The following is a 15,303-nucleotide window of genomic DNA, read 5'->3' on the forward strand; positions in this document are numbered from 1 at the left end:
ACTGCTATGCTATGGCTGTGATGACATGCAGCGCACTGGCGGTGAGCGCCGCGTCGGTCATTGCGCAGTATGAGCTGCGCATCGTCAATATGTAGAGGAGCCAGCACAGCTCAAACAACTCCCCACTATAACGTGCAGCTCGTCACCTCAACTTGACAATTAGGTAAATTTCAACCGCTTCTGTGAGAATTTTACAATCAAAGTCGTCACTTGTCTTCTTCATTTGGCTCATAACGCAGGTAAGTAACATAAGACGTCTTTTATCTGGAAAATTTTCGTTCAACTTGACATTACTGTGAACAAATAAATGACCGACACAAGGTGCTGTGCTGTGCTGTACCACAGTCCTTCCATCGTACCGAACACTGCAACTGCAAACTTAGTGCAACGACAAAGTTTCCTAGATTTTTCCTTGCTTTACATGTAATAGCCTATTCTTGTCTTGTACCTTGAACCGTGAAAACCACTGTGCCCCCGCACATTATCACGTATCTTAGGTGTTAGATATGTGTTTCTTTCAGGTTACGGGCAACATTCTGTTTGTGTTATAGTTCCAGTACAAAATGGTGTAGATCGAGTGTGACTCAGAGACAGCTACAGCTGCAGATACGGAGTCTGTTGACCAGACGTCATCAAGTCGGATTTGGGTGCAGAGAACCCGGAAGTATCCATGAAAAAACTATAAGATCGAAAGCTTAGCCTGCGCATGCTGTCAACTTCTAATCCTTAAAAGTCATCGTAAACAATATTCCCTATACATTTCCTGAATTTCTGAACATGAGCGTATCAGTGACAACGAACTGCCGTGTCATATTGCCATGGCTCACGGTAATACTGTTCACCATTTCGTGCTGCCCGATGTCATCGCGTGCACAAGACTGCAGTGAGGGTGATTGGCTCAGCCCTTTACCCTCGCTAGGAACGTTTTACAGCACTTCCAACTACTCCGATGGTGGACTTGGCATTCTCATAGACTGGGCAAATGGATTCATTGACGTCGTACAGCCGAACGAGTTGCCGTACCGTAAGTAGTCAAAGAGATCGATTTTCTGCTTTCTATATACACAGACAATGATGGGTGTGTGCTTATCATGCAGTCACGACACGGACCTTGAAGTATGATAACGATCACACTACTAGTACTTGTAATTATCTGCTATTGTACAGCTGCTGTGGCAAAAATACGCATGACAACGAAAATTAATCGCTAAATTCTATTATATGATTATAGTAGTAACATTTTACGTTGTTCAATCAAATATACCTTCAGAAATAACAATTTCAAAGGTACAATAATGGTAATAATTCTGTACGACCAGCCTCCATCTGTACTTAAAACTGTGGGGTTCTTCCTGGCCATACAAGCAAAAAATAATTGACCTTAGTCAAAGACCTCACAAATAAATAATTTGCAAATCTACCTGAATTTCAAGAAGCCATATTGTAAAAGACAAACACAACTTTAACCTGAAAACAAGTCTCCACAAATCACGCCTTACCCATAACATGCACCAGCCACAACACTGCCGGTTTCATTTTACTTTGTAACACCAGCTACCTGTAGTTATGGGGGCTTGAAAGGAATGAAAAGAGAATATTTTCCCCAACAAATCATTACTTTGAAAGGGCAAGGCATGCTGGAACTACTCACATGCCTACATTTTCTGATAATATCCGTCCTTGTGGTATCTTTGTCTGTGTAGAAGACAAACATATTTGATCGTCTTTGACCAGGACATGCAAGGATGGTTATTTTCAATTCAAGTAGCAAAAAATCTGACAACAGTCCTGCTCAAAGAGTCAAGGGACATGACATCTTTATAGCTATGGGGGAACCATTTTTGTGAGTCTCCAAACAATGAAGTTATGATTTATAACCATGTTTAAATGGATCAAACAAGCTAACACGTAATAATCCTGAGCTATACCCAAGTCGTCATTCCTAATCCTACTCACGTCCACCCAGACTATAATGTAAGCCTGATGTTGCATCCAAGGCAAAATAAGAATTAGACTGCCTTCTGCAAAGACATACACATACAAGTATTTTGATGAAAAGTTGGAAGAAAAACTAAAATAAGAAAGTCCAAAGTGTTGGGAACGGAAAAAGAAACAGGTGTTGTTTATAAGCTGCTCTGAGCTATTTAAGCCGGAAAATTGATTGGGAGTGCACCCACATTAAGGTGGGATATTTCCTAGAAAGATTTGGTAGAAATGACGACAATAAATCCATGAAGATTTTTTGCTCTGTTCCCTTTGCAATATTACCCGTTTACAGATTGTTCAGAGAATATTCCAAAACCTTGTCTGTAACTGCCTTTAGTGACGATAGTCAACTGTTAAAACATAAAGAGATTCAACTGATACTACAGAGATTTGCTCTTTACCTAGTATGGTAAAAATGGGTACTTGCTGTATCATATTACTTTTTTCAGTGTTTTTCAACTTCAGAACAATTCTCTAAAACATTTGTGTCACCTAAATTACTGAAAGGCAGGGTGTTTCATACAGCAGTTGACCGTATACAACGTGGCAGTGTGTCGGCCCAATGTGTAAATACCATTTCAGCCAACTTTACTCAGCTTGTTTTCTCTGTACATATTCATCGCTTGGTTTCTGGTTCTCTGGGTGTAAAAGGAGTGTTTCAGTGATGCATACAAAAATGAAAATAATTGGAATAATTCCCATCTGACAGCTGCTAATATGTGCCACAATGAAGATTCTATGTTATCTCAGGAGGATATGATATATGAAGCCACTGCATATGTGTAATTTCCTGACTGCTAATATGTTGACGTCATTGATACACAAATACAGTTATGTCATACCTGTACCTACATTAGGAATAGTGCTGTTGCGTTCATTGTGCAGTCTTGGGTATTTACTGTTGAATTAACTTGGGGAATTTAAAAATGAACCCATGGGTCGTCACGTCAGCCTTTTGTTCCCAGCTAAGTGCACATTTCACAGTCCTCAGTGCCAGGTTCTCGAATTACTTCTTGTATACATGGACTAGTTGTATGATATAGCTTTTTTGCTAGTTGTAAAATTTATAATCAAGCTAGAAGTTTTGTCATGAGATTAAATGTGATGAACAGAAGAGGCCGAAAAGGTGACAGTATGAAATGATTCCATATATTTCTATGATATGCAAACCAACAAAGTTAACAAGATTCACCGGAGTTACAAGCACAACTATATGTATTCAAAATCTGTATTAATTACAACAGATCCATCCATTTATCTGTACATTGAGATTCTCCACTTACGCCATCTCTCTGTTATAATGTAAATTTTGTCGATTGTTAAGGTCCAACTGACCAAAGTTATTGTCTGGAGAAGTCACTAGTCTGGTATTTTATCTATTTTATGACAGGAAGGTCATAATTTTTATTATTCATTCTACAAATAGTGTAAGTCATTCACGAATGGGTTTTTGTACATTTTGCATAACAAAACACACACATTTAGGTTTTATACACCTCAGAAAAATAAGACTGATTCTTGTTTGTTAACCATGCAAAAAATCTTGCCTTAATTTGTAAAGAAAAACCTTTACAAGAGATTTGTAGTCATTGGTGAGGAACAGCTGTTGATAAGGCCAAATATAAACATTAAACCAATATTCAATCATGATTTGCAATTACTTTAGCCTGATAAAGAATTCAAAATTATGTGTCATGTCACGTATCGGTAGTCCACATTAATTATCATATTTGCTGTCCAGAATACTGATTATTGTTCCTTTTATTAAGAAATTTCCTATGTGATAAAAGAAGTGGGACCGTGTTAATAATTGAACAAGCATAATTTATCCGCTTGCAGAGTATCCGGGTGGAACGTTTGGAATAGTATGTGTGCCATAGTTGAAAATTATACCTCATACCACCTAGTATTACCAGTAACTATTGACACTTGAATATCAGCGGATCTCTCCTCGACTGTCAGTGATAATATAACCTACTACTGTATGAACAGACTGTAAATCAGAATTACCATAATGCACACACAAAAATGATACAATGTTGTTCAAATTTGACATTCATCAGGAACATTCAGTCAGATGTGTCATGTATTGTAGTAAGAGGTCATAACTGTTTGCTGAAAAGCGTTTGTATAAATTCACAGATGTCACGCATTTTATGTTTTATTTGAGATAAATGGATTGATGTGTACATTGCTTTTTGTCATGACAATACAGAGCCTTGTAATGGCTAATTTCTGAGTCTGCATTTTGCCCAGTATTACCATTCATTATTGCAGTTCCTTGCTGTGGGCAGTAGTGCATTGATAAAATGACAGAATGGCAGCAGTTTTTCCGTTGCGCATTCAGAAATGGTTAATGTGGTATAATGACCATTGTTCCAAAGTGTAATACCTGGATTGTTAATGTTTACCCCGCATGGCTGCAAGCAATCTCCGCACTGTAAAAGGCCGCCTTGAAAATAGGCATAGTCCCACCCTAGTATTTATTGCAAAACCTGACTTACATGTACATGTATTTGTCTCTCCCTGGGTACAAATGGATGTGTACTTATCTATAAAGATAATTTATTTATTTCAAGAAAGACCAACAGGAACAAGTCCCATTTACAGGCTCTGTAAAATATCTATGAAAATATAAATGTAAAAAGTTGAATAAAACAATAAGCAACACACATGACTATTAACTATACATGTGTGAAGCAATTAAAATTATCTACAATGACCAGGCATCTGAAACTTCCATAACATGAAGTGATATCAATAGCGGTTTGAAATGCACTGTTCATAAAGTGGCCGTACAGTTTTGAAGAGCCAAGTACTTAAAACATTAAGTTTACTAGCTGACAACGTTACATGCATTTTATACATATGCAATTGCATGCATGCAACCACAGTGCTCATAGTAAGTGTCATCAACAGAAGTACTGCATTTTTCCTTCGAAAAGGTTCATCGATTATTTCAGGTTGAAATATAATTTCAATTTGCTATGTAAATACAAACATCCATACCTGATAACCACATAAAACTTGTAGTAGAATTACTTTCAAAGGATATCATTGTCAATTTAAAGTGAAGCCATTTGTAATCCCAGTACTCAATATGAAATAGTCAAAATTATAAAGAGGTGTCCTCATTATCATTAAATAGGTGTCTGAAAGGACAGGTTTCAATGTAGTCAAAAATATACACAGATTCTTGCGATAGCAGTGTTGGTGGTAAAGTGCCTCTAATATTAATAAAACCACTTGGAGGAATGGTTAGTGTTGTAAACAAAAACAAAACCCCTGTTATGATAATGCTTTAAAAGTATACCTAGTCATTTGTGGAGATAAATACAAGTTTTGCACACTGTCTTTTACGTGCATGCAGACATTTAGAATACAGGTGACATTAGGTTTTGAGTTGATCGCAGAACAGTTTGTTTGGAAAGTGGGTTCCTAAATGCTTGTAGAGTTGCATGATTAAAAATCATGTGTTTAACCTTTTCACCACCATAGTTTGAAGCAATCCCATTGTTTTCTATGGTAAACTGGGACTTCTGGAGGGGGAGGGTTAAAGGGTTAGTGGCAAGGCTATGTCATCGAAAGTAATGCTAAATACTTTTTTGGGCTGCATACTGTTCTCTTTGCCAAATATAATGTGAATTCCAAGGCTATGTCAGTTTTTTCTTCAAAGATCATGTTGCTAGTTTGGCAATGAGGAAAGATTTATTATGGTACTTTTGAGATCATGTTCAAAGGTCATTGAAACATCAACCAATGCTATCCATGATTAACATACAAACAATTGATAATTTTCACCATGATTTTGGAAACAGAGGTTTCAATTTGTACACAGTTTTTATCATTTTCATTCCCAAAGTTGAAATGTAACCTTATTTTGAAAAGATAACTTGCGATTAGCCCTGCGTACAGGTCTGTGTGTTCCTGGCGTTATACGGCCTCCACCACAGTCCTGCAACGGTCTATGGAGATAACTGGGGTCTCTGCAACGAGATTCGAAATGGCGATCTCCATGGGTAAACAACTTGTCGAGTACGTTATATTTCCGAAAACGAGCAGTTTTGGACGTTAGGAGAAGTTAATTGCGTCATTCTGGGATCGGTGAGGAGGTAAAGGTAGGCAAGGAAAGGATTTTGCCCCGATAGAGCAGAATTTTGGCCAAAAAGACCGTTTTTTAGGTTGCGGTCCGGATCCGGACCGCAGAGACCCCAATTATCTCCATATCTAGATGGTTGCAGAGCTGTGGTGGAGGCCGTATAACGCTGGGAACACACAGACCTGTACGCAGGGCTAACTTGCAGCCTGCCCCTTATCTTTTTTAGCCTGTGTTATTTTTATACACCTGTCATGCAGCACAAACATCTCAGGGTACTTTAAGTAAATAACAGAGTTTTATTTCAATATTTATCCAATTGTGTACAGTATGTATATATCAGTTGTAGGCCTCATTTTTGTGATAAATTGACCTATTTTACTCCTTCATCTACTATAATTGATACACAATTTTGGCTTTTTAAGTCATTTTATAAATTTTTTCCCCAGGATAATCATGAAAAAAGAGGTTTCATTTACAGGAAAGAACAAATTATCAACAAAAAAAATTATTTGATTTGAAGGGGACCCTACCCAGGCATTTCCCTTGGCAGTTTACTGTGGAAGGCAAATGAATGTGTCACTGAACACAGTCAAATGCAGGCTAGTCAATGAACTTTGATCAAATTATACTCGGGTGACAACTCGCAGGCATTCATCTTATCCACAAATTCCGGAAACTTGTATTTTAAGTCTTTCTTGCAAAGGTGAATCAAAGTATAACATGCGTGATTGGTACATTGTACTGCTGTGCTCCATTATTTGTCCAGATCATTGCTGGTGCACTACAGAAGAAGATATTACTCCCAACCTCAGTGAATTGACCAGTGCACAATTGTTAGGCCACTTTGATAAGGACTGGATCAGAGGTCTGTTGATTGATTTTGAGGTTATGCACAGTCTTTTTATGCCAGAAAATGTCTCAATATTTTCTCCAAAAAAATTGTTATTGTCATTCTCAGGTGACTTATGGAAATCAATAATACTTGGTATTCCCTTGCTGATTGGGTGTTTAAAAATGTAGCCACACCCACACTGATAGATATGCCATACCCAAAGATAAAGAGATAACATCATGCGATTGATTGTGACTGGCCATGTTGGGACTAAAACGAAAGGAAAAAAAAAACACAAAATAATGAGACTTTTCTCACCTAGTTTATGGGAAATTAAATATTTTAGTTTAAGTTATGACTTGGAAATCATATCAGCAAATGTGTTATTCTAAGACTTCTAACCCGACTTTCAAGTCTGTACAAATTGAAAATCTGTTTCCATTTTGTCTCTGTTATTTGCTTTTGTATACCAAAGAAATTGCAGTGTGATGCGTCTTTGTGTTACCATACAGCTTTAATACCATCATTAAAACAATTAGACCTTTGGTCACCTGTAAGGTACAGTGTTAACTTGACTAATCAAAGAATTGCCCAGTTACTTAGTTAAAGCAGCCAACATCCTGGTTCTTGTCCTGAAATATGACTCACCCGCCTTCATTGTGAGCAAGCAGAGGTGACTCAAACTAAAGTGGCCGGTTCTACATGTAAATGCCTTTGATCTTGACTCAGAACCAGACCGTTACTTTTGGAAAAGAGAACTAGGTGTATAAAATTGCCATAAGGGATGCATGAATACTTTCCTTTATATAGGAATATGATCATGGCCTTCGGCTAAGATAACAGCATACCATGATGTTGGTAAAATGTGACGCAAGGTCAAGTGTACAATGTGTCAAGACTATGGCAGCTACTGACCAGATCCAAAAAATATGTTTAATTGCAACGTGCATTTACAGAAAGTGAGAAAGAAATGTAGATTTGCATCTTAAAACATGGATATCAATTAAATTCCCCTCAAGATATGTGTTGTAATGTAATTATACTGTAACAAAACGATAATTACAAGTACATGTATCCATCAATCATGCCAAACAAGGAGTTGCCTATTCCATTTGAAATATGTAAATTTTCATCAGTGGAGAACTATGTACATTGTACCTTCATTGTTATCAACCCAGTGATCAATAAATATGACAAAGATATTGTTATACTAAAACTTAGCTGCCTAAAACAGTTCCTGATGTACCAACTTAGATATATATATTTTACTTGTTAAAATTTTCATAAAGAGCCAAATAATTTGACAAAATATTGGTGTGATAGTGAAAAGTTCATTGAGTAACAGTAAATACCATGTGCATCTCTGTTTCGGACAATAACATAGTTTAAAACCCCATTTAGAGCCGTCAAATTTTCAATATTCATGTTCCTAGTAATTTAGTCATAGAATGGTGACATAACATGTTTGTATATTAACTGTTACTTAATTTTGAAGGAAATCAGATCACAGTCTTGAGTATTCAAAGCCTAAAATAGACACAGATGTGTCAATTAAAAAGTTTATTTTTGGATATTGATTGAAGTTCTGTTCATAAAGGCGATGAAATGATTTCAACCTATGTCATGATTAATTTGAGACTTTGGTAGGCCCCCTACATAGCGAATCAATAACTTTACTTGCATACTATAACTTTATTGATGTAATACCAGTAGGATCACTATCATTTATAACAACATTGTAGCCATAGGAAAGAGAAGGGATGAAGTGAAGCTGTTATTGAAATGTAAGTGCTTGTGAAGAATGATATGTCATAACACTTCAGTTACAAATTTAAGTGTTAATAAAACAAACGTTTCAGTTTATATGGATATATTTGATTCTGTTTGAAAAAAATCAAGTCTGGATATTTTCCTGTCTTTCTTAACATAGATTGAGCTTCTTTTCTGTTTATGTGACAAATGGATTTTGAGCATACATTCTGGTATTTCACTGAGTGTCTTTTACTCGGTAAAAACAAAAATGCAAAATGGATGAGCAAGGCTGACTGTCCTTTCCATGTATGGGAATTAAGCTTTGAAAGATTAAGGTTTAGGAAATATCCTGTATTAGAGGGATACTTTTCTCTCTTTTGTTATTTTATGATCAATTTTGTATTATTGGAGAAATCAGGAAGATTGTTCATCGCTTTGAAACACGAAAGACATAACTGAAAATACTATAGGTCCTCAAGTCTCCCCGGAGATACAAAATTTAGAAAGTGTTCAACATTTGTAAATCTACAAAAATATTTGCAGACAAATCAATAGCTGTGTTACTAAACTGCAAACTCTATTATACTTTACTCTACAACATTTATTGATAGTTTTAGATCATACTGGTTTTACTAAGTTTCTCGCACAAGAACCATATCAAAAATGGAGAAAAAAAGATTTCTCCTCTTTAATGATGTTTTATTATTATTGGCAACAGCTGCCTACATTGTATGACAAGACAGGTGTGATTCATCTTGACATGTTCAGCAGAGTTTCTGTTCAGGACTTGTATGTGGATATGTGTATGGATGAATTACAATTTGAATAGAGTATACAGTTCATGATATCTGGACAGCATGATTGGCAAAATGACAAGGAAACTGATCTTCTTTCTATGATAAATGTCAAAAAAGTTGTTAACATGTATCTTTTTTCAACCAGCATGAGGTATCAGGTTTGGCCATGCCATGTTCTAGCCATAAGCAAACACACCCACTTGTCCAGCAGGGGTAAATCTCAAATATCACTCAGTTACCAAGGATGAGAGAGAAACAGGAAGAGAAGTCAGCTATTGTGAAACAATATTACTTGCTTTGATAGTGTGGTTTTGGTATAATCATAACTGAATCTTTAGAAGGAGAAATAATGTTTATTCAAAGTCTTGTAGGCTGGTGTCAGCACAGTACAGTGTAGGCTGGTGTCAAATAGCCTTTGTAGTACCACTGAATAGGAATGCCCATTTATAGACGGATTTCACAGAAAGACTATTGTAATCCATGCCATTGTGTGGGTATCTTATGGTATGAAAGCCACAGCAAAGCAGGTTCCTAAGTGCAACCATCAGAATTATCACCTTTGGTGAAATGGAAAGTTGCTTTTAGTGTTAGGGCATGAGATGCATGTGATTTTATGGAATGCGCTGCAAGCAATCAATACATGTTATCCAGTTTTCATAATGGAGTTGAACTAAATCAGACATGTTGGTGAATAAGAAATGTCATTTATTGATGTACAACTACCAAGTATTCATTCAGTGTAGTCTGCACTGATGATAAATAGTGATAATGGACCAGTTTACATTGTATTGATTGACAATCACAAATTTAATCACAATTGTTTCTCTTTGTGCAAAATGTACAAAAATGAAGAAAACAGTGTGAGACACAGTGCTTCGACATCACTTGTCATGATCACCGACTATTTTGTTTTTCAATAGCCATTTTTAAAAAAAACATTATTTGCTAGAGAGTGGAAATTCTTAAAATATTCAGTCAAAAATTACATGTGCCTATGTTTTATCTGCAATATGCTACTAGCTGGATCCTCAAGGCTGTGAGGAATGTGTTTTTGTTTTTTGTGATATTGGTGATAATAGTTTGTCAGATTTCTTCAAAACTGCCAAAGTAGCGCAGTGGTCAAATACATGTATGAGTATGCATTGACAATTTTACAGAAAATCTGTCACCATATCATCCAGCCATAATTAGCTACACCAATATGCCAATGGGCATTGCAAGCACAAGCTCTCATCAATTTTCAAGAATAGGAGGAATTATTCAAAAATGCATTTGATAAGGGGCAACATCAAAAGTTCATATAATAAATCTAACTTAATTGCTTAAGTTTGGCCTCAGAACCCCCCCCCCCCCCCCCACTCCCCCTTCTAACTTAACTGACCTAAAATTCAAAACATTGCGGACTCATACCCTGTACTCATTCTTTCAAACGACGTACCAATGTACCATTGAATTAAATAAAAATTGAAAACCATTATAAAGTAACAAAAATACAGGTGACTGGATCGGTTTTAGCGTACAAAAATCGGCCTTGAAATCGTAAAATTTGCCATAAAGACGTTAAATCGTTTTTGACTGCACAGAAATTAATTTGGCCAAAACCCCCCACCCCCAAACTTAAGCAATTAAGTTTTTTTTCAAACATCGATCTTTTGACGTCGCCCCTAACATGGTACATGTATGGGAATATTTAATAAGCAAAGCAAAGGGTATTGTGAAAAAAAATTGTTTTTGCATTCAGTGTTATATATATAGTGACTGTAAAACAGTTAACTAATGGAATGCAGCATATACAGACCTTATAAACATATTCATTCATTGTTGCATTGAATAAGAATCCTGTATAATCTTATAGTGCATGTCAAAAAACCATATTGTTCAGTTCCTTCAAATGGATGGATTGTCTCGTATATCTCACCCGAGGTAGTGTGCTGTAGACCATTTTAGAAACCCCACCCATTAGCCTCAGGAATAATTGCCAATTTGACACATGGCGTATAATGAAATGGATTCTGCTTACTCAGCCTAAAAAATTCAAACAATAACAGACTGTTTTTCATTAGGCAGCTTTTAGACTGATTAGAGCTCAGTGAATTTCAGCAAATTTTTATGCGTTCCTTTCTACTAACACTCCTTTGTAACTGGTTCTCTTTTGAGGTCAAAACTCTAGTCTATCTTCTTTGTTCAGTCTTACATGTAAGCTGAAAAATTGTGGATTAATTAAATAAGCCAGCGTATTTATTGAGTAATTCTTGCAGATACATCCTTTTGACAACAGCTTGAATTGAAATTATTCAGTCATCAGACATATCTGTATGTGCTTTATCTGAATAAGATAACTTAATCAAAATTCTCAGGTGTAATACTCATGGCACTTTCGTGTATGAATTCTTTGAATGACTGTATGAATAGGCTTTGATATTGCATAAATAAAATGTGAACTTTCATCTTTTATACTAACAATACAATATTCATCCATGGCATTTTATACTCATGCCATGTGAAAAACACAGCCAGAAATCACTTATTCCTCTGTCAGTAGTTGTTGATGATTGATGTAAAATGAAAAAAATAAATGGATGTATTTACATTTGGCTTTGTACATTTGAAAATAATTCTTTCATATTCAATGCTGTATTAATATCATTGAAAAGCAAAGAAGCCAAGCTGCTTATCAAGTCTGACATCTTTTGTTAGGATCCATATTAGATTTTCTGCCATGTAGGAAAAACACTGCATCCATACTGATTATTTTGAGTTGACCTAAGGAAAGATTTTCTTGGATTGTAAGTGGACCCAAGGTGTCCATACTGGTACATGTAGGCTATGTCGTGCTATTGTTTCACCTGTTTTTGTACAAAATATGCTGTATATACACAACTCGTCACAAATTGAACAATAGATATAGTGGTTGAAATGTTAGAGAGCAACCTCATTTTGAGTTGATGATATTTTCGCGTCCTGTGGTGATATCAACCTGTTGAACTCTCAGCATGATAGCAGAGATTTCACTCTACTTTGTCTCGTGAAATCTCTGCCATCATACCTCAAAAATGAATATTTGTTGGTACGGTCATGATATTACCTAACTACAAATTGTAATATTCAAACATCTCTTTATTCAATTTATTCAAATGTCTATTTATGGATATTGAAAATACAATGGTTGTAACCACACAAGATTTGGCATGGTTGGACATTTCAAATTCTTCTTGGAGTTGTGTGGTTGCTTTTGGTCACAGCTTGACCATCAAGATGTCACTTACACTATTCTGTTGTTCCTGGCTCGAACGTTTGTAATTACGAACACCTTGCAACGTAAACAGTAAAGGAGCAATGTGCAAGACTAACCATTTTATCAGTCTTCAATCTCTTCTCACAATATATCTTAATTGTAGACATTATTGACATATGAAAGTTTGCCTTTGTTCCAAATGAAATATTTCACACAAAGATTTGCTTTTAGGAAATTTTTGCTCTTAGGAAATGCAAGTATCTTTCACCTTTGAAATTGACAATATTCGCAACTAGTTTGATGATCATCAGCAATAAGCACAATCCTTCTGATGGATATTGGACATTTTTATCATTGGCCCTTCATAAAAGATATCATAAAGTCCATATACTTATGAAATATTATTTAAATAAAGGAGATACTTCCCCCCCACTGAACAATGATGTCCTGTTCGTTCCATAATCGACTGTTCATCCTTTTTCCCATTTGATGGGCACAGCGAAACGTACTTTTTATATACAAGCCGGACATAAATTCTCGCTGGATTACAGTATTTGCATTTTCACTTCCTTGCGATGTACTTCATGTACGGATGCAATTGTGTGAACAAGACCTCTGGGGGAATGTTCACCTAGTTGTTTCATTTTCCACAGTAAATCTATTTGCTCAGTAGATATTGCCATAGCCTGTTCATTTTATAAAGACGGACATTTACACTGATGACACTGGATAGAATTAATGCGAGAAGAAGATAAACCATTTCAGAAATTATTTTGGATAGGAGTCACCATCTGTATAATTGGAAGGAGTGAGAGTTGGATAAATTTCTAATTTGACAAATTTCTTTTCGTCTTTAAATCCCATTGTACTGTATTGCAGATTGATTGCTATGGCAACAGATATCATAATTAATATATTCTTATAAGATTTGAAGAACAGTTTTATAATAGTTGTCTTATGAGCTGTGCGTACTGTTTTTAACTTTAAAGAATTACTGTGAATTTGCCGAGAAAAACCCAATTGATTACTTTGCTGTAATACTATAATTAAATTGAATATATTTTTTCTCTGGTTCTTGCAAAAATGACAAAGATATCAAATGATAATTTTGAAAAATGTTGTGCAAATTTGTAGCTGATATAAGCCACTTATGATAATGAGGGTAATTTAGATTAATCACCCGGATTCTCTGATAATTTAACCAGGATGTAAACTTTATCGGTGACACAGCTTGTGCAAGAATACTTATGGTATCAATGTTATCAATTCAAGTCATTATTGGTAACCGGTCTGTTCTGATAATAATTTGCTGGTTTTATTCCAAAGAATGATCTATTCGTAGTGCCTAGCTTTTTCATGATCCTCAAATGTTTCTTCCTGTTCCTGAAAGTCAAAATTTACTTGATACAAACTTCCATGTCATTCCAAAGTATATCTGTAAATATACATTTAGTCCGTGTTCCGGCAGACTTAGTCGGAATGTTCATTGAAACAAGGTGTACAGAACTCTAGTATTACCAGTAGTTATTTTGAGCAGTGCTTTGCCGAGAATGCGTTCTTGCGTCTTTTGACGCAAAATTAGCAACAATGTCCCGCAAAAATACCGGACATGGGTCACAGGGACGCACTAAAATCAGGGCTAGAATTGTAAGTCCAGCGTCCACAGACAGACTACTTTTTTTAGCTACCAAAGTACACACTTGATAGCCCATACAGTTATTGCTTCTCTATTGAGACAATGAAACATTTAAAATTTAGTCTATGTTTTTCGTCACAATGTAAACACTATTGGAAAATCAGTTAGTCTGTTACAGTCTATGATTCATGGTAATATAAGCAAAGCGATGTGCGTCCACCGGGCCCTTCAGCCTTGGGGACAAAAATCAAATGCTTGGCCACATACAATCCCGATAACCAGACAATGATTTTGGAAGCGGAAGGCTTGTAAAAAGAACAACTAACTTTTCACAAAGCAAATTTTATTGACCACCAACTTGAAATGAAACGTTTACATGTAAATATATGCTAGTACAGTGAAGTCCGGAGAATCAAATTTTCAGTCTTTACACTAGCCCGGGCACATTGCATCAAACGGAATTGAGTGCATGTGTATTTGGTGTACTGGAAGCTCATGACTTCACTTAAAACTTTTATCAACCCCACAATTTTGTTGAAAAACTCAGACTGACTATATCCCATAAAAAGAAGAGAACTTCATAGCAGTAATGAAAAAAAACCAGGTTACAATGTGCATAAACTATTGTCTTCCTAGTTCTGGAGGCATAAGTGTAATGAAACATCTTCTTTATTTCTGTTATACACATGTAATGAAGTAACTGGCAAGAATCCCCATGAAAGAAAAATGCGCATGAAATTGATTTTATCATGATGATGTCTTTTTTTACAATTCAAACTGTAAATACAACCGGTAAAATGACTTTGTCACAAACCATTATAGGAGACGTCCAGCAATCTTAATTCTAAAATGAATATATATATTCATGATATCAAATTTTTGATGGAAAACAACAGCCCCACATGTTTACAATACCTTTCTGCCTTGGTGACTTGACTTTGCTCTGCGTTCTTCGCTCACACATTG

The 15,303-nt window shown here is 35.8% G+C and overlaps 1 protein-coding gene across 19 annotated transcripts in view; it reads left to right on the top strand.

The window, feature by feature from the left end:
- The window catches only part of LOC139119678 (prominin-1-A-like), an 83,509-nt gene continuing 68,206 nt past the window's right edge, over window positions 1-15,303 (top strand). For 16 of the 19 annotated variants that reach the window (XM_070683500.1, XM_070683510.1, XM_070683505.1 and 13 more), the window contains exons 1-2: window positions 75-239; window positions 522-1,024. In XM_070683500.1, coding sequence (XP_070539601.1) covers window positions 778-1,024 — 247 coding nt within the window. In that variant the 5' untranslated portion in view covers window positions 75-239; window positions 522-777. Of the gene's footprint in view, window positions 240-521; window positions 1,025-15,303 lie in introns of all 19 variants that reach the window. The other 3 variants (XM_070683501.1, XM_070683507.1, XM_070683517.1) reach the window with 1 other exon arrangement.

Source organism: Ptychodera flava, chromosome 20 (genome assembly GCF_041260155.1).
Source record: "Ptychodera flava strain L36383 chromosome 20, AS_Pfla_20210202, whole genome shotgun sequence".
NCBI classification, from domain to species: domain Eukaryota; kingdom Metazoa; phylum Hemichordata; class Enteropneusta; family Ptychoderidae; genus Ptychodera; species Ptychodera flava.